This window comes from Babylonia areolata, chromosome 20 (genome assembly GCF_041734735.1).
Source record: "Babylonia areolata isolate BAREFJ2019XMU chromosome 20, ASM4173473v1, whole genome shotgun sequence".
NCBI classification, from domain to species: domain Eukaryota; kingdom Metazoa; phylum Mollusca; class Gastropoda; order Neogastropoda; family Buccinidae; genus Babylonia; species Babylonia areolata.
The window spans coordinates 23,679,264-23,706,312 of NC_134895.1; the positions used below are offsets into that span (position 1 = coordinate 23,679,264).

Here is a 27,049-nt window from a genome sequence, read left to right on the forward strand (position 1 = left end):
CCAGTACCAATATGACCAAATGTTAATGGCATGCCAGACACCACACCTTTTAAGCTGTGTGTTATTAAAATAGACCGACCCCCCATCACCCCCCCCCCTTTCTCCCCTAAAAAAACAACCACCCCCAAAACACATAAATCCAAAGACAAATGTCAATTTGATTTACAGCGTTGCATAACCAAGCTAAACCAAAACAATGCTCCTCCTGGACATCACATGTTTTGTAAATTACATAAATGTCCTTTTTAACCGGAGTGGGGGAGAGAATAGTTGTCAAGAAGAAACAAAATAAATATAACTGACTGCTTTTAATTGGGACTTGATATCTAAATGATTACTGTCTCTCAAACAAACAACTCAAAACAAAAATCAAAGCACAGCAACGAAGACAATACACATACATACATGCGTACAGTGCATGATTTAAGAATGAGTAAGAGCCTTCAGCATACACACACAGAATGCACGAACATCGTCACCATGGTGAAAAAGAAGAAACACACCCTCCTCCTCCTCCTCTTCATGCAGTTTGAAATAAAGAAAGAAACCATCATGCTACTCCAACTATACTAACACCCTTTATTTTTCCATTTATTTTATTTTATTTAAGAAAGAAAAAAAAAAGAAACAACAAAAAACAAAAAAACAAAAAGCCATGCACCAAACACTCCCTTTGTCTCCCAACTTGCACACATGAAAATGTCACCCAAAAGGAACATTTACTCTCATAATTAAATACAAGTTATAATGTAACATTCCTCCAAATTCCTGATTCCTCTACTCTTCCAAAAGCACAGACTAAGAAAAAAAAAAAAAAAAATCATGATTAAATACAAGTCAAAGTTTTTCATTGTGTTTCATTCCTCCACATTCTTTGAGCCCTTTTCTCTGCCCAAAGCATACCCTGAAGGCAGAATTCTTTATTCCCATAATTATATATGCAACATCCAGGGCTTCTGCTGTGAAACATTCCTCTCTGCCTAAAGCGTACCCTAAACAAAGAATCATTTATCCTCGAAACCGAATACAAGTCCGTGGTTTTAGTTGTGTAGCCTTCTCCCACATCCCTCTATCCACGTAGATCATTGTAATAAAATACAAGTCCACAGTTCTTCAACATTCTTTCACATCCCTTGATCCCCCTAAACAGTCCAACAGACTTTTACAATCATCACGGCAGTGAATTCATGTCCACTGTGTCTATGGGTTGGCACTGGAAGGGCGGGACTCGACGCTGTCTTTCCGCCATCATAACCTTCCCAAAAACCAAAGTCAAGTACCTATTCACAACAGGGTGGAGTGAGGAAAATCACAGAAAAAGGTACCTTCCCCCCCCCCCCCCCCCCCCCCCAGGACACACACAACACCATGGCTGAATCGAAGCCTCCAACCATCATCACTGGTGGACACACTGAATACCAAGACCTAACGCCTAAACCAGTTCTGCCGTGACGCCTCCTCCACGATCCAGTTATCATAATTAAATACAAGTCCATGGGTTTTTTTGTTGTTGCATACGCATTCTTCCACGTTCCTAGACTCCTCTACTGCTCTGCCTGGAGAGCACAGTTGACGTCTTCAGGTGACACGTTGAGCCGCACTCTCATCAGTGTGTCCATGCGGCCATGCTCCACCAGCAGCAGGCGAGAGCTGCCCAGGCGCCAGCAGATGGCGCTCAGCTCGCTTGCCGATGGAGGAGGCACCCCTGCAGAAAACAACAGATATTAAGATATCAGGAATCTGAAAAACAGGACACAGGAGAGGAGTATTCATGAACAGGAAATAGGGGGACTGGTGAGTAGTGAGGGGGATGGGGAGTAATGAACAGATGAGACAGGGGAGTATTCACAAACAGAAAATGAGGGGGCTGGGGAGTATTCATGAACAGATGAGGGGGCTGGAACAGGAACAGAAGGGGGTTGGGTAGTGCTCACGAACAGGAGATGAGGGGGGCTGGGGAGTATTTATGAACAGGAAATGAGGGGGCTGGGGAGTATTTATGAACAGGAAATGAGGGGGCTGGAGAGTATTTATGAACAGGAGATAGGGGGACTGGGGAGTAGTGAGGGGGATGGGGAGTATGCATGAACAGATGAGACTGGGGAGTATTCACAAACAGAAAATGAGGGGGCCGGGGAGTATTCACATACATCAGATGAGGGGGCTGAGGAGTATTCATATACATGAGATGATGGGGATGAGGAGCATTTTTGAACAGGAGACTGGGGGACTGGGGAGTATTCACGAACAGGAAATGAGGGGGCTGGGGAGTATTCACATACTTGAGATGAGGGGGATGAAGAGTATTCAGGAAAAGATGAGTGGGTTGGAACAGGAACAGAAGGGGGCTGGGAAGTGCTCACGAACAGGGGATGAGAGGGCTGGAGAGTAGTGAGGGGACTAGGTGTATTCACGAACAGGAAATGAGGGGGCTGGGGAGTATTCACGAACAGGAAATGAGGGGGCTGGGGAGTATTCACGAACAGGAAATGAGGGGGCTGGGGAGTATTCACGAACAGGAAATAGGGGGCTGGGGAGTATTCACGAACAGGAAATGAGGGGGCTGGGGAGTATTCACGAACAGGAAATAGGGGGCTGGGGAGTATTCACGAACAGGGAATAGGGGGCTGGGGAGTATTCACGAACAGGAAATAGGGGGCTGGGGAGTATTCACGAACAGGAGATAAGGCAAAACAATTTACGTATTCAGATATAAGTGAAGACAAAACAAATCAAAACAAAAGAATCTAAAAAACTTGGCACAGTTGGGTAAGTCTTGCAGGAAAATGAGAAACTAAAAAATCTAAAATATAACTTCTAAACTTTTTTTCCCATACATTAATAAACAAAACATTTTCTTAAAAATGTTAGTCATACAACTGACATACCTGAATAGCAGTAAGGAACACTAGCTCTACCAGCATACTGCAACGAAACATGTTCACACAGACTCTTGCACAAATGGCTCTCAATCTTGTAGTTTTCTGGTGGGGCATCAAGTGTGTGTGTGTGTGTGTGTGTGTGTGTGTGTATGTGCGCTCGCGCAAGAGATGCAGACCATACTTTCAAAACCACCAAGGTTCTAGCTGTGCAAAACAGCCACCTTGATTCTTCTCAATGGAGGTCTTATCTCAGTTCCAGTCAAACCCATCACAAAGATGGATTCCTACATAATAGCAGCAGCAACACAACGTGTTAGTACTCTGTGGTAAAACAAATGCTACACAACAAGTTACCTTCGAAACGGCACAGTGCCAAATGATGGGTGTACAGTTTTCCAAACTCCGCTTCTTCGATCCCAGAGTGTTTGAACTCTGACACCACAGCCTTTAGGAATAGCTGTTCCTGAGTTGACAGATTCCTGGGGAAAAAAAAGAAGATAATGTTTACTGTCATTGTGAAAACTGCCACATGCAGTTTTAGCCTATGAGCTGTTTCATGACTGGTAGATTTCTGAGTTATCTACATGTCCTGTGAGTTAATCAAAAAATCAAACAGCAACCAATGTACAGACGTGCATCCATTCTACATCCACTCAAACCAGTGAAACACACCTAAATCCCTTTTTTTTTATGCTTGTTTCTTTTAACTTAAACGAAACACTGTTTCATATTATAATTTTAAAAAAAACAAAAACAAAAAAACACCAACATTAATACTGTTAAATCAAAACTAATAAAACACTTACTCAACACACACACACTTCTCCATTGTTTTCAATGATCAACTAGACCTAGCAATAAACTAAAACACTTGCACCACACACACACACTTCTCCATTGTTTTCAATGATCAGTAACCGTAACAGTAAACTAAAACACTTACACAACACACACATGCTTCTCCATTGCTTTCAATGATCAGCTAGGACATGAACAATTCTTAATTAAAAAAGCTTGCTTCTTTGTGTCTTTCTTAAACACACTCACACACACACCACATCACACCACACAGACATACACACATCTAATGGCTAAAATCTTTGGGGAGCAAAGCATTTCCCTCAAAGACATGCACAATAGTAAAGTGGTTAAAGCACTGGACTTTCAATCTGAGGGTGCCAGGTTCGAATCTCGCCTGGTTAGAAAAGGGTGGAGATTTTTCCGATCTCCCAGGTCAACATATGTGCAGACCTGCTTGTGCCTGAAAGCCCCTCATATGTATACACAAACAGAAGATCAAATATGCACATTAAAGATCCTGTAATCCATGTCAGCATTCAGTGGGTTATGGAAACAAGAACATACCCAGCATGCACACCCTCAGAAACAGAGTGAGGCTGCCTACATGGCAAGATAAAAACGGTCATTCACATAAAAGCCCACTCACGTACATATGAATGAACATGGAAGTTGCAGCCCACGAATGAAGAAGGAAGAAGAATCTCATTCAGAGCCTGGGTAAACACACACACACACACACACACCTGATGGCCAGAATCTTCGGGGACGAGAACATCTCCTTCAGAGCCTGGTCCACGTGACAGATCTGCACCAGCCGCTCCCCCGCCCTCTCCTCCTCCCTTCCCCCTTCAGCAATCTCCGTGGAGCGCCGACAGATGTCCAGCGCCCGCCTGGCGTCCCCAGACACCGCCGCCACCTTGCGGGCGGCCAACTGAATGGCGTCCACGTCAAACACCTTCAGCCCGCTCATCCGGGACATCACGATCTGCTCTAGCTGCCGGAACGTGTAGGGCTGGAACGTCATTCTGGTCAGACCCTGCACCAGGGAACAGAAAAAGTGGAAGAACGTTTTAACTCATTCTGCTGCAGGTACGAGTTAACTTGTACCATGATTGATTACTTCCCCTGTGGACCAGGTATGAGTATTCTCGTACCAACACACAATTGGAATTTCGTTTATCCTTGCTTGGTACAGCTGATATTCTAAACTTAACCGTTTATGTATTCTGAAAACATGCAAGCGAAACTTTCTTTGACCGATTAAATCAACAATTCTCCATTGATGTTCGTTGTTTTAGTGAACCACCTTGTTTTTTTCTGCAGTGGTCTCATGTTGTGCTGGTCCAGGGGAGTTGTAGCAAGCATGTAGCTGTGGGGCAGAATGAGTTAAACAGAGAGTTTATTACTGTGTTATAATGACATGAACTGGAAATATGCCGTTATGGTCAGACCCTGCACCAGGGAACAGAAGTGGTGGAGGAATGTGTTGTAAATGTTGAGCTTAATACTGTGTCATAATGACAACAATTGGAAATAAGCCACTCTGGTCAGACCCTGCACCAAAGAACAGAAGTGAAAGAATGTGTTAAACAGCAAGTGTATTACTGTGTCATAATAACAGGAATTGGAAATAAGCCAGTCTGGTCAGAATCTGAAGCTTAGAATGGAAGTGAAAGCATAAAAATCAATTAAAGCTTATCACAACATAATGTAATCATCACCTGCCAGATCAAGATGTACAAACTATGTCTCACTCACAACACACACACCCATAACCATATACATCAACATACACACACATCTTTGTCCCCAGAGGCTGGGTATACTGACCAGCCGGCTGGACACCCTCTTGATCATGATCCTCTCGGGCAGGTCCATGGTGTTGGCCACGGCCAGCACCACAAGCCGGGCCCGGGGCTTGCTGGGCCAGTCAAACAGGTTGTACATCACATCCTGCTTCCTCGTCCACAGCAGGTCCAGCTGTGCACACACCACCAAGAGATAATAATAATAATAATAATAATAATAATAATAACAATAATAATGAGCATAATATATTGTACTTAAACAGCGCAAACTCCCCATGTAATGGGCTCAATGCGCCTCACATGAGACTCTCTCTCTCTCTTTCTATATATATATATATATATATATATATATATATATATATATACACACACACACACATACATACATACAAACAATCGTGCATTATACCACACAAAAGCACATGAGGGCAGGATACTACTACTACTACTACTAACGATGATAACAATAATATATATTAATAATATATTGTATTTTTACAGCGCAAACTCCCCATATAATGGGCTCTAAGCACCTCACGAGAGACAACTCTTATACAATAGTGAATTATACCCACACAAGAGCACATGAGGACACAGAAGTGGAAAAACAAAATCTATATACACCAATACAATAATACAAAGTGCAGATATGAATAACTGCAGGAAAAAGGCACAAAATACACCCTGTACACACACATGCACACGCACACACACACAGCAAACACTGACCCACAAGCACACACACCACAGGAATACATCACTGGAGGGGAGGGAGATGCCAACCCCTGTCAAGTGTTTGTAGGGACAATGAGGAAACTTGGTAGGAACATTTCGAATTTGGTAGGAACACTCAGACTCTGAGCCACATCAGCCAAACCCCTATCACGTGTTTGTAGGAACAATCAAGAAATTTGGCAGGAAAATTTTGAATTCAGTAGGAACACATGGACTTCAGGCCAGATCAGCAAATGTATATCTTAACTAAAAGGCATACAAACACTTGATTTAGCCACATTCTCTCTTGTTCAGGCAAATGATTAAGCTGATTGGTCCACTCAATGCTGTTTCAAAGTAAACACACATGTGATGAGCTGAGCATCGTCATATGAGATCAAGGTTAGCAGTGACTGCCCTGGCCTCGTGATCGATAGGTCAAGAGTGTCTGGGTAGTGTTACAACAGGAAAGCATGTGACCATGCTATGTAGTCAAAAATGAACTCGTCGGAACAATTTTGACGTTGGCATAACGTCGGAACAAACTGCAATCGAGCGTAACAAAATACAGGGGAAATTGTAACGGTTGGCATCTCGGAGTAGTATTAATAATGCCTACCTCGTCCACCATAAGCACGGTAGTGTCCCGGCGGTGACCTGTCGTGCTGGTTGTGAACATTTTGTCCAGCAGGTCACAGGCGTGGTCTGCCGTGGCCTTTCTGCCTGTCAGCTCCTGAAATGTGGGGACAAACAGTGAGTCATTTGTCAATGAACCATACCAACCTCGTTCCCTGTCTCCACCATCAAAACTGAACAGTAATAAAATGGTAAATGAATATAATACGAAATAAACAACAAAATCTTCGAAAATAGAAATTCTGTATTTTCTTTATATATCATATTCTAAAAATAAAATAAAATACAATTAAATAAGATTAAATAAAAAGATTTATCTGTTGTCTTCATCACTGTGACTTTCTATCAGGTCTGGACATATCTGTGTAGGATTAACACTTTGGAACTTTCACAGCAGTTTCAGTGGACTATTCCTGTAACAGCCGATTGCATTTTCAAAGCCATACTTCATATACAAAATGCTAACATCATCATCATCAAAAACATGCTCAATACCCTTCAAAGCACTAGCAAACAACATAGAGGCTAAAGCCAATAAGCAAAAAGAACAGCATGAAAATCAACTGACTGAGACAGTAAAACTGAATATTCAAATTCGGTCCAAGGGACGCAAATAAGTACTCGTGGTACAAAGTGTTAAGGACCTCTCTGGTGGTGAGATGGGTTTTTGCGTATTATAAGCAGTCAAACAGAAATGTGCTTTTGTATTTGCATTAACTATCACACACACATACAAACATATATTTATTGATTAATTACAGGAGTGTTAGTTGTGTCCAAAAAAGAAACAAAATCATACACATATGCTCCCTAATACTAATGTTTCCAACATAAAATAAACAAAAAATCATACACATAGACTCTAAAAAATACTAATGTTGTCCAAAATAAAACAGACTAACACTCTAAAATTAAAATACTAAAGCTGTCAAACAAATAAAAAAAACCAAAAAACAAAAAAACCAAAACAAAAAAAAAAGGCAAATTTTCTGCACACACACATACACACCAAAAAGATTTATGTCAGGGAGAGAGGGGGAAAGAAATTATGCATCTTTCAAGTAAACACCATCTTCAAGAAAGCCAACAATACCTTCAAGATCTGCACGTAAGCCTGTCGTGGCTCTGTTAACCGCATGCCGTTGACCTCTATGAATGAAAAGCTGGGCAGATCCCCACTTTTGTGTGCCTGCTGTAAGGATCGAACCACCTCCTTCACTGTGGCTGTTTTGCCGGTGCCCGGCACTCCTGATATGTACATGCACCTGGACAGCAAGCAAAAGGTGTAACAATTTATTAATAAACACCCACCCCACCCATGCCTCCCACACAACCAAGCATATGTACAACATATAAAAGAACAGCAAGACACAGTAAAATGACTGCAAAAATAAATCGCTAACAATCCTTCTTAATTATATCTTCATTTAGTTGTGTATATGCTCATTTATTCATTGCATTCAAAAATCATTCTGTCATACATGTACTATTTACTTCTACTACGTACTCTAACAAGAGTGAGAATACAAGAGCTGCTTATTTTTCTTCCTTTTTATTATTTATTTTTTTTGGTTGTGGCTTATTTTTCAACAAACTGATCCAAACAACAAGTGAATGCTGCAGCCACTCCACATCCCTACCACCATCTATCCCCACCAGTATCACTCACCCTCCAGTCCCGTCCAGCACCTTGCTCTCCACAAAGCGGTAGATGTCGTCGAACTCTGCCTCTCGACACGGCAACGTCTCTGGCACCGCCGACACATGCAGCCTGCAGTCACAGCCAACGGCAGGAATGAGAAAAGAGACTTTCTGTATCAGTCTACAATCACCTCATTGCCTCCACCATTAAATACAAAACACTAAAACATTGGCCACTTTCCTGACCTTCCTTCGGTCTAATTTCAGAAAAACAGTCTGAAGAATCTCATGTCTCAATGACTATCAACAGTCTGAAAGAATCTCAAGGCTCAATGGCCATCAACAACAGTCTGAAGAATATCATGCCTCAATGGCCACAAACAACAGTCTGAAGAATCTCAGGCCTCAAAATCCATCAACAACAGTCTGAAGAATATCAGGCCTCAAAGTCCATCAACAACAGTCTGAAGAATCTCATGCCTCAATGGCCACAAACAACAGTCTGAAGAATCTCAGGCCTCAAAATCCATCAACAACAGTCTGAGGAATCTCAGGCCTCAAAATCCATCAACAACAGTCTGAAGAATCTCAGGCCTCAACATCCATCAACAACAGTCTGAAGAATCTCAGGCCTCAACATCCAACAACAACAGTCTGAAGAATATCATGCCTCAATGGCCACAAACAACAGTCTGAAGAATCTCAGGCCTCAATGTCCATCAACAACAGTCTGAAGAATCTCAGGCCTCAACATCCATCAACAACAGTCTGAAGAATCTCAGGCCTCAACATCCATCAACAACAGTCTGAAGAATCTCATGCCTAAACATCCAACAACAACAGTCTGAAAGAATCTTGTGCCTCAATGGCCATCAACAACAGTCTGAAAGAATCTTGTGCCTCAATGGCCATCACAACAGTCTGAAGAATCTCAGGCCTCAAAATCCATCAACAACAGTCTGAAGAATCTCATGCCTAAACATCCAACAACAACAGTCTGAAAGAATCTTGTGCCTCAATGGCCATCAACTACAGTCTGAAAGAATCTCATGGCTCAAAAGCCATCAACAACAGTCTGAAGAATTTCATGCTCCAGTGACAATCAACAAGTTGGAAAAATCTCATGCTTCAATGGCAACCAACGAGACTGAGGGAATCTCATACCTAAATGGTCATTGACAACAGTCTGAAGAATCTCAGTCACAACACAACTGTTCTTTTTCCATGCCGTTTCTAGAATTTTTTTTCTGGTACCGTGACAATATTTCTCTGTGACCCAGTTAATTGACCTATAAAAAAGACCCACTTTTGGTTCAATAAAAAAAAAATAAAGAGAGAGAGAGAGAGAGAGAGAGAGAGAGAGAAGCAATGTCCCAAACTGCTGCAACTATACTGATTTCCACTTCTCTTTTTTTTTTTTTTTTTTTTATCTAAAAGTAAAATCATTCTATCAATCTATGCCTCAATTGTACCAGTTTTTCAACAACTGTCTTCCAAAGCTTCCTACCTGTGCTGAACTAGGAATTCAGTCAATCAAATTTCCTCTTTTTCTTTTCGTTTTTTGGGGGGAGAGAAGGGTGGGGGTTGGGGTAGGGGGGGGGGGAGGGGTTTAGATCATTCTGGGCTTTGACAAGCTTCTAAGCTTGGAGACTATCTGTCAGTTGGTATTCACCATATGATACAGGGTCTTCTCTTGCTGATCAACCATCTTACCTGGCTCGAGCTTCATCCATAGGTGTGCCTGGTGTTGCCATGGTGACACTGCGTCTGGGCAGTTTGGGAGTTGCTACAGAAGCCTGTTTACGTGCCTGGAGAGAGAGAAAGTAAGAGAAAAAAAACGCACAGTGAATTTTACATTCTCCAACATAGTATGGTCTAAATAACAGTGACAGCATCATTGTGGGTGTCTTGGAACATATCCAGACTTAAAAAAAACAAACAAACAAAAAACCAACAAATTATTATCGTCAATACCCATATAACACCTATCTTCAGTCACAGAGCAAATTCTAATTGCTTTACAAACAAGGAGTTATTTGCAAAAACAGATTGCCTACCCAGGCAGAGCCAGCTGTCAGCTGCCTTTAGGTGCTCATTATACTTTTTCCTGCGTAATTCAGTCAGGTTCCGGTCATGTGCACAGGCACACAACAATCCCACAAAACTGCACCGACACTTTCTTCAGTCCACATGCCCGCTGTTCCGCAAGCACAAGGAAACCAGAGAGGCACTACACAGAACACCACAGTACGTCTGAATGCATTCAACCCTTGGTACTTTACAGCCTCAGCAGGCTTCTCTGTGATATACTGATGGGGAAAAGTGTATGAAATATACTTAAACCATTTTTTCCCCTCCAAACTGACCTGTGGACACAGCTGGAAAAACTGTGGAACTAGAAGTTAGTTCTCTTTGCTTGCAGTTCACGCACATGTAGAAACATGGATACTGTTCCACTGAAACAAAGTTCCAGGCCAGAGCAGCTGTTGTAGTATACTATATTGTACTGTATTGTGTAACTTTTTTGTCACAGCAGATTTCTCTGTGTGAAATTCTGGAGCATGTCGCTACACTGAGAGCGCCGACCATTTTTGGATTTTTTTTTTCTGCCAGCAACTTTATTTGTTTTTCTATCAGTGGATTTTTCTACAGAATTTTGCCAGGGACAACCCTTTCATTGCTGTGGGTTCTTTTACGTGCGTTAAATGCATGCTGCACATGAGACCTCAGATTATCATCTCATCCGAATGACTAGCATCCAGACCACCACTCAAGGTCTAGTGGAGGGGGAGAAAATACTGACGATAATGGGATTTGAACCAATGTGCTCAGATTCAATCGCTTCCTAGGCGGACGTGTTACCTCAGGGCCAACACTCCACTAATGAGTCAGCAGCAGCACAGGTTCTCCACCAGCCTGCAGCCTTGTGGTGACAGTGAAAGCTACCATCCAGTTTGCTGCACTGAAACTACGACTGAACAGACCAGAGTGTCGCAAATCTGGGTGCATGTTCAGATGAGCAGCTTGAGCTTAAATTAATCATGACCAGCAAGACTTAGAGATGCCAAAGAAGAGAGTGCCATGAATTTTAAATGCAATTTGCCCATTGTTTGTATATTTTTAAATGGTGTAACTGGTTTTGCTGAACAAAAGTAAATTACGTGATCTCAAAAAGAACAATTCCCAAACAAAGAAGAGTGACTGACACAAGTTCAACTTTATTCCAGTAAGGTTACAGACGAGCACACTAGTCAACAGCAGTATAAGGGTTAAAGGAAAAAGAAAATAAAGGTCTGATATACACTTACTGAAGGAGTGCTTGGTTTTCTAGGAGTGGCTGTTTGTCGTCTGGCACCACTGCTCCTGGAGGCTGAATCTTTCCCTGAGGCTTTTCCTCTTGCCGCCCCCTTTCGACGGCTTGATTGGTGCGTCTCAACAAAGTCGTCGTCATCGCTGTTGCTGGAATCTTCAGCAGAGTACTCTTCCTCGGAACTAACTTCTTCCGAACTTGCATCCTCAGTATACCTGGGATTAAAGAAAAGCATTATTCTTTCATGATATGTATCAAATCAAGAAAGAGAAAAGAAAATCCTAAGCTTGGCTATCCACTGGCATACCAAATATTTACAACAATTGGCTGCATCACAAATGGCTGTTTTGTGTAAATTCTTCATATCTGAAAAGGTACTATATACATATATCAAAACACAGAGAGAGAGAGAGAGAGACAGAGAGAGAGAGAGACATGCAGACAGACAGAGAGATCTATAAATTTTGACTTATGCCTCTTGACTCCTTGGCAGTCACAGGGCTGCTACAGCACTCCTCCAGCGGACTGTTTTGGGCTGTCCTCTTCAGCCGGGCCTATGTCCATCCGGCTGCCTTCATCTCATCCTCCGTGCTTCTTCTTCAGGTCTGATTTGGTTTGCCCGCTCACCTCTTTCCTTGAGGGTTCCATTCAAGTGCCTATCTTGTGGTGTCGTCTGGAGGCTTTCACAGGGTATGGCGTATCCAGTCCAATTTCCTCCTCCTGATCTCCTCACTGATGGGCACCTGTTTTGTTCTATTCCAGAGGCAGGCATCTGATATGGTCTCTGGCCATCTGATGTTTAAAATATGGCATAGACATCTATTGACAAAGGCCTGTAAATTGTTAGTGTTCGTCTTGGTTGTTCGCCGTGTTTCAGAGCCATACAAGAGGACTGCTTTAACATTAGTGTTGAAGATCCTTAGTTGTTGCGAGTGGAAAGAGATGTGGAGTTCCAAATTGGCTGCAAGGTGTTGAAGGCATGCCTCGCTTTGTTGATGCGGCTCTTGATGCCTTCATTCGCCCCTCCATCATTGCTCACTATGCTGCCAAGTTAGACAAACCTCTCTGCCTCACTGATGTTTCCACCTCTGAGATGGAGCTGATCGTGCCTCTTGTTGTTTACTCTCATGAGCTCTGTCTTCCTGGTGTTAATCTTGAGACCCGTTTTTTCAGCTTTCTCAGACAATCTGTTCAGCTTCTCTTGGGCATCTTGGTGTCTATGTGAGAGGAGGCATACATCCTCTGTGAAGTCCAGGTCTTCTAATTGTTTGGTGAGAGTCCACTAGATCCCATCCTGCTGCTTTCCCATTTTTCAAGGACTTGATGGCTCTGGATTTTGCCTATGGATAATTAATTTCTGAGGAAAAAAAACAAAACAAAACAAACAAAAAAATCAGAATAAAAAACACAAAGCACTCAAAGGGAATACACTAATATCATGCATTTTCTATAACACTGGAGTCATCAAATCTCTCTTTTTTTTCTTAACAGGCCTTTAAAACAATATAAGAGACAAATTACGTAATTAAATGCCAATTTTACAAGATGCTTTGGGGTTTGATCCTCTGTAGCTTTACCTCTCTGTGTGTGTTGTATGTGTGTGTGTGTGTGTGTGTGTGTGTGTGTATGTCTGTGTGTGTCTGTGTGTTTCTTCTTGTTTTCTTTTCCATGCTGACAAAGACTGAAAACTCTACTCAAGCCACAGTAATAACAAGAACAGCCGAAATCAAAAATGAAAAATACAACAGCTAAAACAAAAAACAACAACAGAGACCATTACCTAGTTTGTTTGGCTGCTTTCCGCCTGGTTCTGCCAAGCGGATTGGACGCCTCATCCACAGCTGCAAAGTCATCCTTCAGACTGCGACGAGAAGAGGACTCCCTTTTCGGTGTGACAGCTTCAGACGAGAAAGCACCGTCCGACAGTCTATGCACCCTCACTTTGGGCACCAGCGCCGTCCGTACTGTGTTGCTTCTCTTCACCTTCGTGCTGCCGGTCTGTTTGGGGGTGCGCCTGCTTGTGACCTCGCTCACTGACCCTCCCGTCTCCGCCAATGACTTGGAACTGATCTTTATCGACTGCCGCTGTGTGGGTTTCTTGCTGGAAGACCTGTCTTCTGTTGCTCTTTCTGAAGACAGGCGCGCTGATTTTGCCTTTGAAGAACTCCGCTCCTTAGCACCACCACCACTACTGGTTTGTTTCAAATTCTTACCACTTGCTGCTGCTGATGCTTTATGCTTCGAACTCGACCTCTCACACGGCTCGTTTTCTTCATATGTATGTGCAATGCTTCTGTGCACTTTGTCCTTGGTCAGGTTTTTCTCTGAGGTTGTACTGCGGATGGAAAAGGCAGACATGTCTGACAACGCAGATGTGCTTGCATCATCAGCTTCATCGTTCAGGAGGAAATCGATGACAGCGTTGGCTTTGAATCGCTCCAATGTGCGCAGTGCCTTCCCAGGAGCTTTGCTGCCTGTCAACATGTCAACAGCATGATGATGTTAACAAACTCCTTTTTCTTTTTCATTTTTACAGCAGAGGTTGGAGCTATAAGCTACAAGGAAAAAAAAAGTGTCGTTAGTTCTGTGATTTATCAAGGGGAAAAAAATGGCTGTGTCCGGGTTCATCTCCCTACTTTAAAAATACCTGATCAATAAAATGATTAAGTTCATTTAACACACTAAATTGATTTATACAGCGATGTCTACTGGGCTCGGACATCACCAAATGAACATGTGTGTGTGTGTGTGTGTGTGTGTGTGTGTTTGAGAAAGAGAGAGAGAGGGACAGAGTGAGACAATTCAGAGAGGCAGGCAGAAAAAGATAAGACAGAGAGAAAGGACATGGAAAAAGTTGTACACTGTAATGTCACCTTGCTCTTTTTATATAGTTTTGATCCCTCCCCAAAAAAAACAACAACCCAAAAAACTATTTATTTTTTCTCATGTTATTAGTGTTGTCATCAATCACCTTTCCGATGAAGAAGCATGGCTGCCTAAAAGGAAGAAATGGAAGAACATGGAACTTCAAATGCAGAAGAACAGAAAAACACTTTTGCACTGATGCATGTCTTTCAGACAAAAAAAGAAAAAAAAGAAAAACAAAGACAAGCTACTTCAAGACTAGACTATTTTGTAGAGAGAAAAAAAAAAAGAAAATTAAAAAAAAAGAAAAAAAAAGAAAAAAGAAACACTTTCCATCTCAATCAGAAAGAAGATAAGCATGGAAGAAAACACCTTTGGCATAAAGTGACTGGAATAGACACTCAAACCCTATCTCCCTTCACAGATAATGAAATATCATGAATCATCAACTGCTGGGTGATTCTGTTTGCATTTCCTCACATCAGTGAACAAAGAAAATCCCTCAAATCTGCATTTCCTTTCCTCGAAACATGTGAACATGGAAAATCACTCAAATTTGCATAATTTTCCTTTCATCAGCGAGCAAGGAAAAAATAATCACTCAAATTTGCATAAATTCCTTTCATCAGTGAAACATGGAAAAATCACTTAATCAGTGATACTTCTTCTTCTTCGTTCATGAGCTGCAACTCCCATGTTCACTCAAATGTAAACGAGTGGGCTTTTACATGTTTGACCGTTTTTACCCCGCCAAGTAGGCAACCATACTCTGTGTTCGGGGATGTGCATGCTGGGTTTGTTCTTGTTTCCATAACTCACCGAACGCTGACATGGATTACGGGATCTTTGACATGCGTATTTGATCTTCTGCTTGTGTATACACATGAAGGGGGTTCAGACACAAGCAGATCTGCACATATGTTGACCTGGGAGATTGAAAAAAACTCAACCTTTTACCCATCAGGCGCCATTACCAAGATTTGAACCCGGGACCCTCAGATTGCAAGTTCAACACTTCAACCACTATTGCGCCTGTCCATCGGTGACACAAAACAATACAAGCTTACCTGAGAGGGGAGTGGTCTTGGAGTCTGACTGGTTCTGGGCAAAACTCTGCACAGGGATGACAGGCGACATAGCAGAGTCCACCATCGAGGGGCTGGCATGGGCATGTTTCTTCCCTCCGTTCTTCAGTCTGCTGGGAGTCCCCTTTGAAGCACTTTTCTTCTTCGCCGACTGAGACTTTCCACCATGCTTCTTCCTGTTGTGTTTCTCACTGCTTGCTTCGCTTGACAAAGTGGACTTCACAGAGAAATCTGAGTCCGACTCGGAATCCGTGTCATCGTCATCAGACTGCCTCTTTGACGATGAACTGTTCCAGGCGTTCTCTTTCGAGTGACCGTTCCTGTGGACATCCGATGCGTTTTTCAGTGTGTCAGTTTTTCTGAACTTGGCTGGCTGGCTGCTGTCTGGTGACTGCAAGGGTCGTTTTCTCTCCCCTGCCAGCTGATTGTGCTCTCTCAGTGGGGATACCGTATGGCCAGTGAATTCTTTCTGGACAAAGTATGCACTTGGATTCTCTGGCTTGGACCCGTATGTGACCTGCGAAACATAAATGAAAAGAAAATGGGGTCAGGTTATGCAAAATTAGATCAGTATAAATTGTGGTCATGTGTACTGGCAAGTGTGATAGTGTGTCATCAAGTATCCCATGCAAGAACCAGAACTGGACTGTGAACAGCAGTCAAACTCTAGATTTCAAACAATCATGCCAAGTGCCTAAGTACTTCACACAGGCCTTTACTTATCACCAGGAACAACAAAAGATCTTACAGACATCATGGGAGCAAAAAATGTAAAAAATACTGGTTCTTTTAAGAATCGGAACACTTCGGTTCCTTTGCAGGTTATCTATCCACCAGGTCATGACTTCAGTTACACTAGTTACAGGTAAATCAATTGGCACTATCACATGTAATACCCAGAACAAGTGAAATGTGCAGACATTCATATAATAATGTGATCATATTGACATGCTCATGATAGAGTGTGTGTGTGTGTGTGTGTGTGCGTGTGCGTGTTTGTGTGAGAGTGTGCGAGTGTGTGCATGCTTATATGTATAATACTATAAATCCTTAACTACACCGTAAAATACAGCAGCAATAACACAAACCCACCTGGCACTTTCCGGTGATGGACTTCAGCTCCACATCAGTTTCATAGTTCCCACTGGAGTCCAGGAACAATTCCATGTCGTCCTGCTGGCCTGCCATTTTGGAACACACGCTGGGCAACTCCTCTCCTCGCAAAAGCCAGTGCACAACAGCACACTGGTTCTTTCCAAATTTCTTGTATGGTAATTCTGTTGAATCACAATATTGACAAGATATAAATATATGGTTATACCCACATTTCTTCCCCTCCACTCCTGTGTGTGACTGGCAGAGTGAATGTCCACACCTTGTTGTGAACACTGCTCATTCCGTCTTGTGGGGAAAAATTGTGGATATTGCCATTAAGCATTTCAAACACATCAAATCATACTATTGGTACTTTACTATTCTCCTTATTTTTCCAGTTATCATACTCATAGTATCAGCATCACTCACAAACATCATTTTGTTATTGTGACCTCACTGATATAACCACTTTGTATAATTTATTACTATAAATCTATCACTTTTGTATAAATCTATCACAACAAGGGAAGATCAGATATGGGGTATAGGGGAGGGTAAAGTGGGGAAGGCGAGGGATTTAAAGGGTATTTGTGTGTATTCACACACACACACACACACATATATATATATGTATATATATATATATATATATTCCCCCCCCCCCCCCCCTCAAGGCCTGACTAAGCACATTGGGTTACGCTGCTAGTCAGGCATCTGCTTGGCAGATGTGGTGTAGCGTATGTGGATTTGACTGAATGCAGTGACACCTCCTTGAGCTACTGATTCTGATCAAACCACAAAACATAAATGTTGTCTGCTCATCCATGCCATTCTTCTTTCTGCTCAACCCCTTCCACCCTCAACCCATCCTGCCGATATTTATTCAACGTTACAATTGGTATGTGGAGCAATCAACATTGTTCACAAGTTTTCTGTTTTTTTTCATTTCATTATTGAAAGCTTCTTTTGTGAGTGTGCAGCCACTCACAGTTCAAAATGTTGATGATCACTTGATGGTATGTTTCTATCAGCCATGGTAATGGTTTGTTGTCGGTCCCAACTCTCATGCTCAGTTATTGCACATCAATGTCTAGCATGCGATCTATGTCAGTAATGTTCTCAAAAAGAAATCAATCAAGCAGTATAGTAAAGATTATCAATTTGATAATAATAATAATAAAAAAAATCAGTTGGACAAGACATCCAATTTACAAACTTTGATAAATGGTAAACTGCAACAACACAGCACCAGACCCAAATGTCACAAAAACATGAAGGCAACACATCATACTATAGTCCCTGGGACAATAAAATCTATTCTATCGCACCACAAAATACTTACCTTCTTCGTAAAGCTTTTCTATCCTGGCTATGTAGCCGTCTTCTTCTGCAGTGTCATCATCATTGGCAACAAACACATGGTCACCTATTTTGTACTTTTCACTGTCCAGTTCAAATCCACTGAAACATAGGAGTCTTGACAGTTTTATGTTAGTCAAATTTGTAAAACATTTCCATAGATTTACTCTGCAGCATGAACACAACAATGGAAAATGCCTTACTCATAAAAGAAAAAAAATTGCCTCCCCTGCAGAATGCACAAATCTGTGTTCATATTTTTATATCATGTGTGCACAAGAGAGAGAGAGAGAGAGAGAGAGAGAGAGAGAGAGAGAGAGAGAGAGAGTGTGTGTGTGTGTGTCACTGTCTGTGTTCTTGTACATCAGTGCCACTGACCAAATTTTAATATATTCACAAATTCAACCACCTTAACATGTTTCCTTCAAAACAGAGCCACCTACCTAATATATGGCTGGAAACTTTTTCCTGTTTCAGGAACTGAGCAAGATAAAAGATCACAGACACGACATTTTCACTGTTACTACTTTACCAGTATTATAGTATTAATCAATGTAAATAATAAAATTCAATGACATATAATTATTGGCCGAGCCGAAACTTAAGATTCTTTCTGTGAAAAGATAATGCAGATCTATGCAGAGATACATTGATCAATACTATTATACTATAGTATTAAGTGTGAAATTCAACAAGGTTGATCATATTATTAATATTATGGATTCATTCATACATAATCTGTATAGCACACAAAATTGCATCTCACTCAAGCAAATGTGACTTGTAAGCCCTGTTTCTGCCTTTGACCCTATTCATTCTACAGTATCTAAGACTAATAGTTATTAAGAGGTCAAATTGCAATATTTTAGTATGCTACTTTAGACAGATCTGTTGACCGCAAGAATAAGTTGTTGGATTGATAAAAATAAAATCTAAAGATGGTTACACTGGTTCAAGAGCCAAACGTCACTGAATAAAGAAAATGCCTAACACAAGTGTGGGCGAGAATGAGAAGCAAACAAAATACAACTATTAAGTTGATTAACTTAGCAAGGGGGAATATACAAACCTTGAACTTTTTATTTCATCTTCATTAATCTTCATGATATCAAACAAATTACATCTACCTAGAAAATAAATAAATAAATAAATGGACAAAAACTACACTATATGTATCATTGCAGTCTGTATGATAACCTACAGGGATTAAACACACACACACTTACACACACAAACACAGTAAAAGAAACAAAGGATCAGGATCAGGATCAGGATTTGGGGCGTTGTTATATACAACTTAGCCATTTTTGGCTTTTTATGCCCCTTCGGATTTACTCCTTTTAACTGTTGGTCAGGTCGTTGACTAGATCAGTCATTTTATCCATCAAAGTCGTATTTCGTTTTTGTCAATAACTCTTGTGTCAATGAGGTTCTTAAAAGTATTTATGCCAGGTGCACATTTGATACTGTTTGTTAATTTGTTCCAATAATTTGTTACTCTGTTACTAAATGTAAACTTTCTGAGATTTGTTTTGGAATACTGTTTAAATATTTTGTCTGTACTGTTTCTTGTAGTGTCTACCTTTGGAGTAAAAAAAAAAAGAAAAAAAAAGCATGCTTTGTTTACATCGTCAAACCCATTAAATATTTTGTACGTCTGTATCAAGTCCCCTCTTACTCTTCATGCTTTAAGTGATGGTAGTTGTAAGTACTGTAAACTTTCTTGATATGAATAATCTTTTATGCTCCAGACCAGCTTTGTTCTCTTCTTTGAGCCCGTTCTATGGCTTGTGACTGCTTTATTTGTAGTTCAAAATAAAAATTGACAACTTACATTTACACAATCTCCCAGATAGTAATCCAAAATGTAAATGTGACGGGGTGGTAAGGTGGTGTTGGAGAAGGTGAAGACAGGTAGAAGGTGTTAGCAGAAGAGAGCTGCAGCCAGGCAAGGTAGACTCGGGAAGGCAGTGCGCTGGTTTTCTTCTTTTATTCTTTCATTCTTCCAGGCCAGGAGAGTTCTCTCCATGTCTGGCACTCGCTCACTCCTTATATTCTGTTCCGCCGAACCGCAAAGCCAGCGCCGCGAAGCGACTCACGAAACCGGCCCTCCGCGAGCCTTGAGGGGCCAAGCTTGTGTTTGTTTGACCAAATTTAGCGGCTTCTGACTTTCGGCTCGGGGAACTAACATAGACATGTTATATATCACACAAAACTACAAGAGACGAGCATTTTCTTAAGCTAAACCATTTTCTACAAAAATAATGTAGTTAAAAACTGTAAATAAAAAGAGTCACTGAATGAACGAGCTTTTAACGAGTTCATGTATCATTTTTGTACATTACAACAATTAATACGTCGCGATATGTAATATAATTGTAACAATTAAGTAACTGAACATCCTGAATTTCCAACTATATAAAAATCATCTATAAAATCTGCTTCTAGAGTAAAGATTTTTTATGTAAAAATTCAAGAGAAAACTCAGCGGATAGCTCCCGTGTCGGCACCGCTTGGCGGTGCTTTTGGCACTTGTGATCGACAATGAAATACTTCGTTTAAACCAACTACAACACAATTATACATGCACGATACTAATCAGATTGATAACAGAAATGCAAACATCTGCAAGACACGATATAAAAATGTGTAGGTATTGTAAAAACGTATTTTGCTCAAATCGGCACTGACGAATTCCAATGGCTTGAAGAAGAGATAGTTTTGTGGCGCCGAAATGCCGTCAGACATTTCGTACCATCGCATGCCTATAACTTAGGTGTACACGGAAAGCAGTACACGAGAAGAAGGCTTAATCATTTACATTTTAATGCACATTCTAAATTCCACGGTAACTATATCGATTTATAGAAAACGAAGGTATTTTGTATGTTTCAACTGAGTGGATTTCGAAGATCGCGCCAAAACTCATTCACATAAATATTAGTTTTAAAAAGTTATAGGCTTTCTGGCCAAATGATATCATTACAGTTGAGAAGTATGATCGTTCTGAAGTTCCATAACACAAAACTATAATCTCATCTATAAGGAAGTGTTTATAATTTAACAAATTGATGAAAATCATCATACGGTTCCCTGTAAAGGGAGATAACTTGTGACCGATTTACAACTTCCTTGGTAACCTTCGGCGAGTCACAAAAATCGTCTGCTAAGCTGGCCCAACGAAGATCGTAGCCAACCCGGCTACATCCCCCCCTACTCTGTTACAACCAGCGTCCTCGCTGGCACTTTTCATGACTACATAAAAGGGGGCCTAAATCATGCACTAATACATCCATTCAAACCAACGAACACACAAAACATTATCTTAAGTGCAAATCCCAAGACACTGAGTTCCAAAAATCGGAAAAATGCAAAATCCATTAAAATCTCAAACAATAATCAGTAACCCTCGAGGAACGTTATCTTGAGCGTGAACCCTCAGAGTCAGATTTTCACAAGATGTATAACCCACGTCAGGGCAAAACGGTTTGCCCACACTGAATTCTTAAAGGGGCATCATTTTAAATGTAGCCCTTAAAGTTCAGTATGTGTTTAAAATGCACACGGCAATCCAGTGGGTAGACTCTAGTCAAATGCTCTTGAGGGGCGTTATTTAAAATGCAAACCCCCAAAGCCAAAACCAGTACAGGTTATAAGGGGAGCTGTTGTATTAACAGTGTTCCCAATATAACAAAATAAGCCCCAACAATGTTAATTGTCTGAAATGTATATCGGCATGTTATACACTGACTGTGGGAAAATAGTTGTATAAACATATAATTCCTTTTCATCAGCTTCACATCCGTATTGACTAGAGAGAACCTGAAACAAAATTCCTCAGGATGAAGTACCTGAAGCGCGGGCCCAACGAAGACTAGAAAGGAGTTGTCATTTTTTAACAAACGTTTCCTTTGAGTCATTTTTTTCTCTGTCTCTCTCTTCTTTTTGACCAACTCATTAGCACCCAAAAACATATTTGCAGTTCAGCGAACAGTTTCATCAATACAATTTGATACAATTATCAACCAAAAATAAGTGAGCATTCAACAGCTTTGCTTGGGAAAAAAGTCAATCTTTGAAAAATTTCAACTGCTCAGTGACAAAAAAACAAAAACAAGAGAACAATCAGTCCCACACATTGTCCATCATTAACCTATCTTGTCTCCTCAAATTTCAAGTGAGACAGCAACTAAGCAAAGTCACTGACCAACGTAAGGAACACCAGATGTGTACCATGTTACTGGCTTCGTCGTCAGGTGTAGAGATCGCCTAGGGGTGGGAGCTGGTGGTAGTGGAGGCGGCTCTGGTGCTGCCTGCTGGGCTGATGTCCTGGGCCCTGGCATGGGACTGAACAGCCACACCCCACTGTCAGTGTCAGTGTCAGTGTCAGAGTCTGACACTTTGTTGACATGGCAGGACCGTTGGGATGGGTCAGTCGGCGTGACAGCAGGTGGTGGTCGTTGGCTGCCTCTCAGCTGTGTGAGGCTGAGTAAAGGTGAAGGTGACACCTGTGGGATCACAGGATCAGGTGTGGTGCTGTGGCGCTTCCGTCTGCGTCGGCGTCTCCTGCGTCGCTGGTTTGGAGCTGGAGCAGCTGGCATGGACCCAGATTGCTCAGTGTGTTTGATGACAAGACACTGGTTGTTGACTGCCATTGGAGTCTGGTGGTCAGCTTTCTGTCGCCTGGCATTCTTCATATAGCGCTGCTTGTGCCGGCACTGGTCTTCAGTGTGGCCAGACCGCTGACACCAGACACAGTGTGGAGGGTCTGGGGCCCGGTCAGCAGCACAGCAACGAGGATGATGTGCTGGTCCTGGAGGATGTGGGCGGTGTGCTGGCATGGGGAACTGCTGCTGCTGTTGTCGCAAACTGTTGACTTCAGCCGTCAATGTAGCCAGCTGGGCCTGTAGGCAGGCAACAGTGGCGTTGTGACTGTCGTCAGCGTCGCTGTCCTCCCTCAGCCATCGCTGGGCCTCCTTCTTCGCCGCCTCGAAGGTGGTGTCAGGGTGGTCTCTGATGAAGCGCCTGACATCGCGCCTGAGTGCAGCAGGCTGAAGACCTCTGGCGAAGGCGTCGCGGAGAATGGTCGCTGGCACCTGCATCATCCCATCTTCAGCCTTGTTGACCTTGGTCCAGAGGTACCGAAGATGGGACGCGTACACTGTAATCGTCTCCTTGGACTGCTGCTGCCTAGTGAAGAAGGCAGTGGCAAGGTCTGTGGTGTCACGCTGCTCTCCCCAGTTCTCCTCGAGTAGTGTTAGGATTTTGGCTGGCGTGTCCACTTCTGTCGCCGGCAGCCTGACAATCTGCTGGCGAGCTCTGCCTGCAAGGGCTGAGATCAGCCAGAGAGAGGCTGTCGCGTCATCCAGGGGCTGCAGATGGAGGATCATACGGGCCTCCCAGATGAAGTCATCAACTTCCCTGCCGGTTTCCTCACCAGAGAATGTCGGGAGTTTGGGCAGGAAGTCGGATTGGGCCATGCTGATGGGCGACGTTACTCAGTCTGCGTGGACTTGAAGTACCTGCTGCACTCTCTTCTCTCTGTCTTCTCCTAATCCTGCTCGCAAGCGCCAGTTGTGACGGGGTGGTAAGGTGGTGTTGGAGAAGGTGAAGACAGGTAGAAGGTGTTAGCAGAAGAGAGCTGCAGCCAGGCAAGGTAGACTCGGGAAGGCAGTGCGCTGGTTTTCTTCTTTTATTCTTTCATTCTTCCAGGCCAGGAGAGTTCTCTCCATGTCTGGCACTCGCTCACTCCTTATATTCTGTTCCGCCGAACCGCAAAGCCAGCGCCGCGAAGCGACTCACGAAACCGGCCCTCCGCGAGCCTTGAGGGGCCAAGCTTGTGTTTGTTTGACCAAATTTAGCGGCTTCTGACTTTCGGCTCGGGGAACTAACATAGACATGTTATATATCACACAAAACTACAAGAGACGAGCATTTTCTTAAGCTAAACCATTTTCTACAAAAATAATGTAGTTAAAAACTGTAAATAAAAAGAGTCACTGAATGAACGAGCTTTTAACGAGTTCATGTATCATTTTTGTACATTACAACAATTAATACGTCGCGATATGTAATATAATTGTAACAATTAAGTAACTGAACATCCTGAATTTCCAACTATATAAAAATCATCTATAAAATCTGCTTCTAGAGTAAAGATTTTTTATGTAAAAATTCAAGAGAAAACTCAGCGGATAGCTCCCGTGTCGGCACCGCTTGGCGGTGCTTTTGGCACTTGTGATCGACAATGAAATACTTCGTTTAAACCAACTACAACACAATTATACATGCACGATACTAATCAGATTGATAACAGAAATGCAAACATCTGCAAGACACGATATAAAAATGTGTAGGTATTGTAAAAACGTATTTTGCTCAAATCGGCACTGACGAATTCCAATGGCTTGAAGAAGAGATAGTTTTGTGGCGCCGAAATGCCGTCAGACATTTCGTACCATCGCATGCCTATAACTTAGGTGTACACGGAAAGCAGTACACGAGAAGAAGGCTTAATCATTTACATTTTAATGCACATTCTAAATTCCACGGTAACTATATCGATTTATAGAAAACGAAGGTATTTTGTATGTTTCAACTGAGTGGATTTCGAAGATCGCGCCAAAACTCATTCACATAAATATTAGTTTTAAAAAGTTATAGGCTTTCTGGCCAAATGATATCATTACAGTTGAGAAGTATGATCGTTCTGAAGTTCCATAACACAAAACTATAATCTCATCTATAAGGAAGTGTTTATAATTTAACAAATTGATGAAAATCATCATACGGTTCCCTGTAAAGGGAGATAACTTGTGACCGATTTACAACTTCCTTGGTAACCTTCGGCGAGTCACAAAAATCGTCTGCTAAGCTGGCCCAACGAAGATCGTAGCCAACCCGGCTACATAAAGAAACAATGAAAGATCTGTATCAGTGTATGAGTAATATTTTACAAAATTTTACGTACTCAGTGTTGGCTACAGTTATTCACTAACAAACATATGATCACATTCAACTGATTGGTACAGTGTAAAAACCAATATCCACATGTCTTCCCCTGTGTTATTTCCTGTTCCATTCACTGATTCAGTTTGTTCAGAAGACGGAAAAAATGTCAATTTTGTTTAAATTACATTGTATTAATATGTATACTCTACATTTCTCCCCCTGTCAAGAGACATCAAAGAGTGGGGGGAAAGAAATGTAGGGTAATGTGTAATGTGGAGTATATATAACAATGTTATTAACCAATTTACAACTTTTTCCGTCTTGTAAACGGAAAAATACAGGGGAAGAAATGCAGACAAAGCCAAATTAACTACGTTTAAAAAAAATTTAAAAAAGAGCCTTTTGACTCGTATCACTCGATGGCACCTGCTGTGAACTGTGTTGTGAGGGAAAGATGTTTCGATTAGTGTCACACTCATCCAAACTCACGGAACAACAACATAAGTAAATGACAAACAGTAGTCGGGTCGATGAGCGAATGCGCCTGACCCAATGACTGACGCCGGTTGGTGTTGCGACTGAGCGAGACGAATACTTCCGAGCCACAGAAGGCTAAATTAAAAAAAAACAATTACCAGTAAAACGTGAATGAACTGCTTCGGCGATCAACTGCTCCTTGTCCAGTCCATTTGACACGCTGATTGCGCCTGCTGTATGTCACTGGCATGATAAACTTTAAAATCGCTACTTTCAAACCACAAGTTTCCAGCTGGCTCCACAAACTGTCCAGTAAGTAGAGAGTTATCTTTCTTCTCCCGCGACACGTGCCAAGGACCGATCACTCATGATGAAACCACGTAACCACGCACACCATTTTTTTTTTTTTTTTATTATTAAAAAAAAAAGAAAAAAGAAAAAAAAAGTCACTCATTCAACATCAGTTTCACTTTGCCGATGCTCTTTGTCGTAGTTAGTACATGCTGGGATATTCTATCCATAAATTTCCCATCTCTAACATACGTGCGTATTTAATCTTCTGCATGCGAAGGGGAACGGCGGTAATGACAATCAGTCGTAAAGCCGCAAATAATAAACTGTCCCGCTCTTCAGATCGAGGAACTTGGTTACCCTCATTAGCTCGGTTTTGTGCATTTCTCGTCCATAGTGCACTGTATATAACCAGCAGTATAAGCCTGCCTTGAGAAAGAAACGAAAACCGGTATTGAAATTGAAGACTGAACGGAAACTATGTGTGTCTAGTCCCCAGACGGACCCGTGGTCGATCCCCCACCAAGCGTCTACACATAGGGATCGAACCCAGGAACCTCAGATCGAAAACTCAATGCTCTATCAACTCGGCTCACTTCGGATGTCCATCCGGGTGAATGTCATAAAATGTAATGCAATACACTGAATACAATACAATACAATGCAACATTATTTCGCCGGATTGTGTGCATTCAAAGGCTCGACCGTCACTCGCAACGCAGTCGCCCACAGCCGATCCAGTCCAATACTCATATGAACATGACAAAGGATGGGGGGAAAAAAAAAGACGTTAATGTGGATAAAAACATGAAACATGGCAGTTTGATTTACCTCAGTCACAGTAAACAAGACGGAAACCCATAACTGACCCCCTCCGCCCCCCCCACCCCCACCCCCATGCATGCGCGTATGTGAATGTGATGTATGTGTGTGCGTGTGTGTGTGTGCGCGCGCGCGTGCGTGTGTGTCAGTGTGTGTGTCACGGTGTGTGTGTGTGTGTGTGTGTGTGTGTGTGTGTATGTGCGTGCGCGCGTGCGCGCGCGCGCATGTGTGTGTGTGTCAGTGTGTGTGTGTGTATGTGTGTGTGATGTCTGAGGTGTGTGTGTGCGCGCGCGTGCGTGCGTGCGAGCATGT

General features: G+C 42.1%; 1 protein-coding gene across 1 annotated transcript; it reads right to left on the minus strand.

Moving 5' to 3' along the window:
* Window positions 1-113: 113 nt before the first annotated feature.
* Window positions 114-25,924, minus strand: LOC143294790 (uncharacterized). The gene is made up of 14 exons (XM_076606268.1): window positions 25,783-25,924; window positions 18,180-18,298; window positions 16,835-17,019; window positions 15,725-16,259; window positions 13,573-14,266; window positions 11,791-12,007; window positions 10,196-10,290; window positions 8,511-8,612; window positions 7,935-8,106; window positions 6,825-6,938; window positions 5,514-5,663; window positions 4,427-4,719; window positions 3,237-3,361; window positions 114-1,705 (listed from the first exon to the last, which is right to left on the minus strand). The coding sequence occupies exons 1-14, from the start codon at window positions 25,872-25,874 to the stop codon at window positions 1,545-1,547; spliced, it is 3,054 nt and encodes a 1,017-aa protein (XP_076462383.1). The 5' UTR covers window positions 25,875-25,924; the 3' UTR covers window positions 114-1,544.
* Between the last annotated feature and the right edge of the window lie 1,125 nt (window positions 25,925-27,049).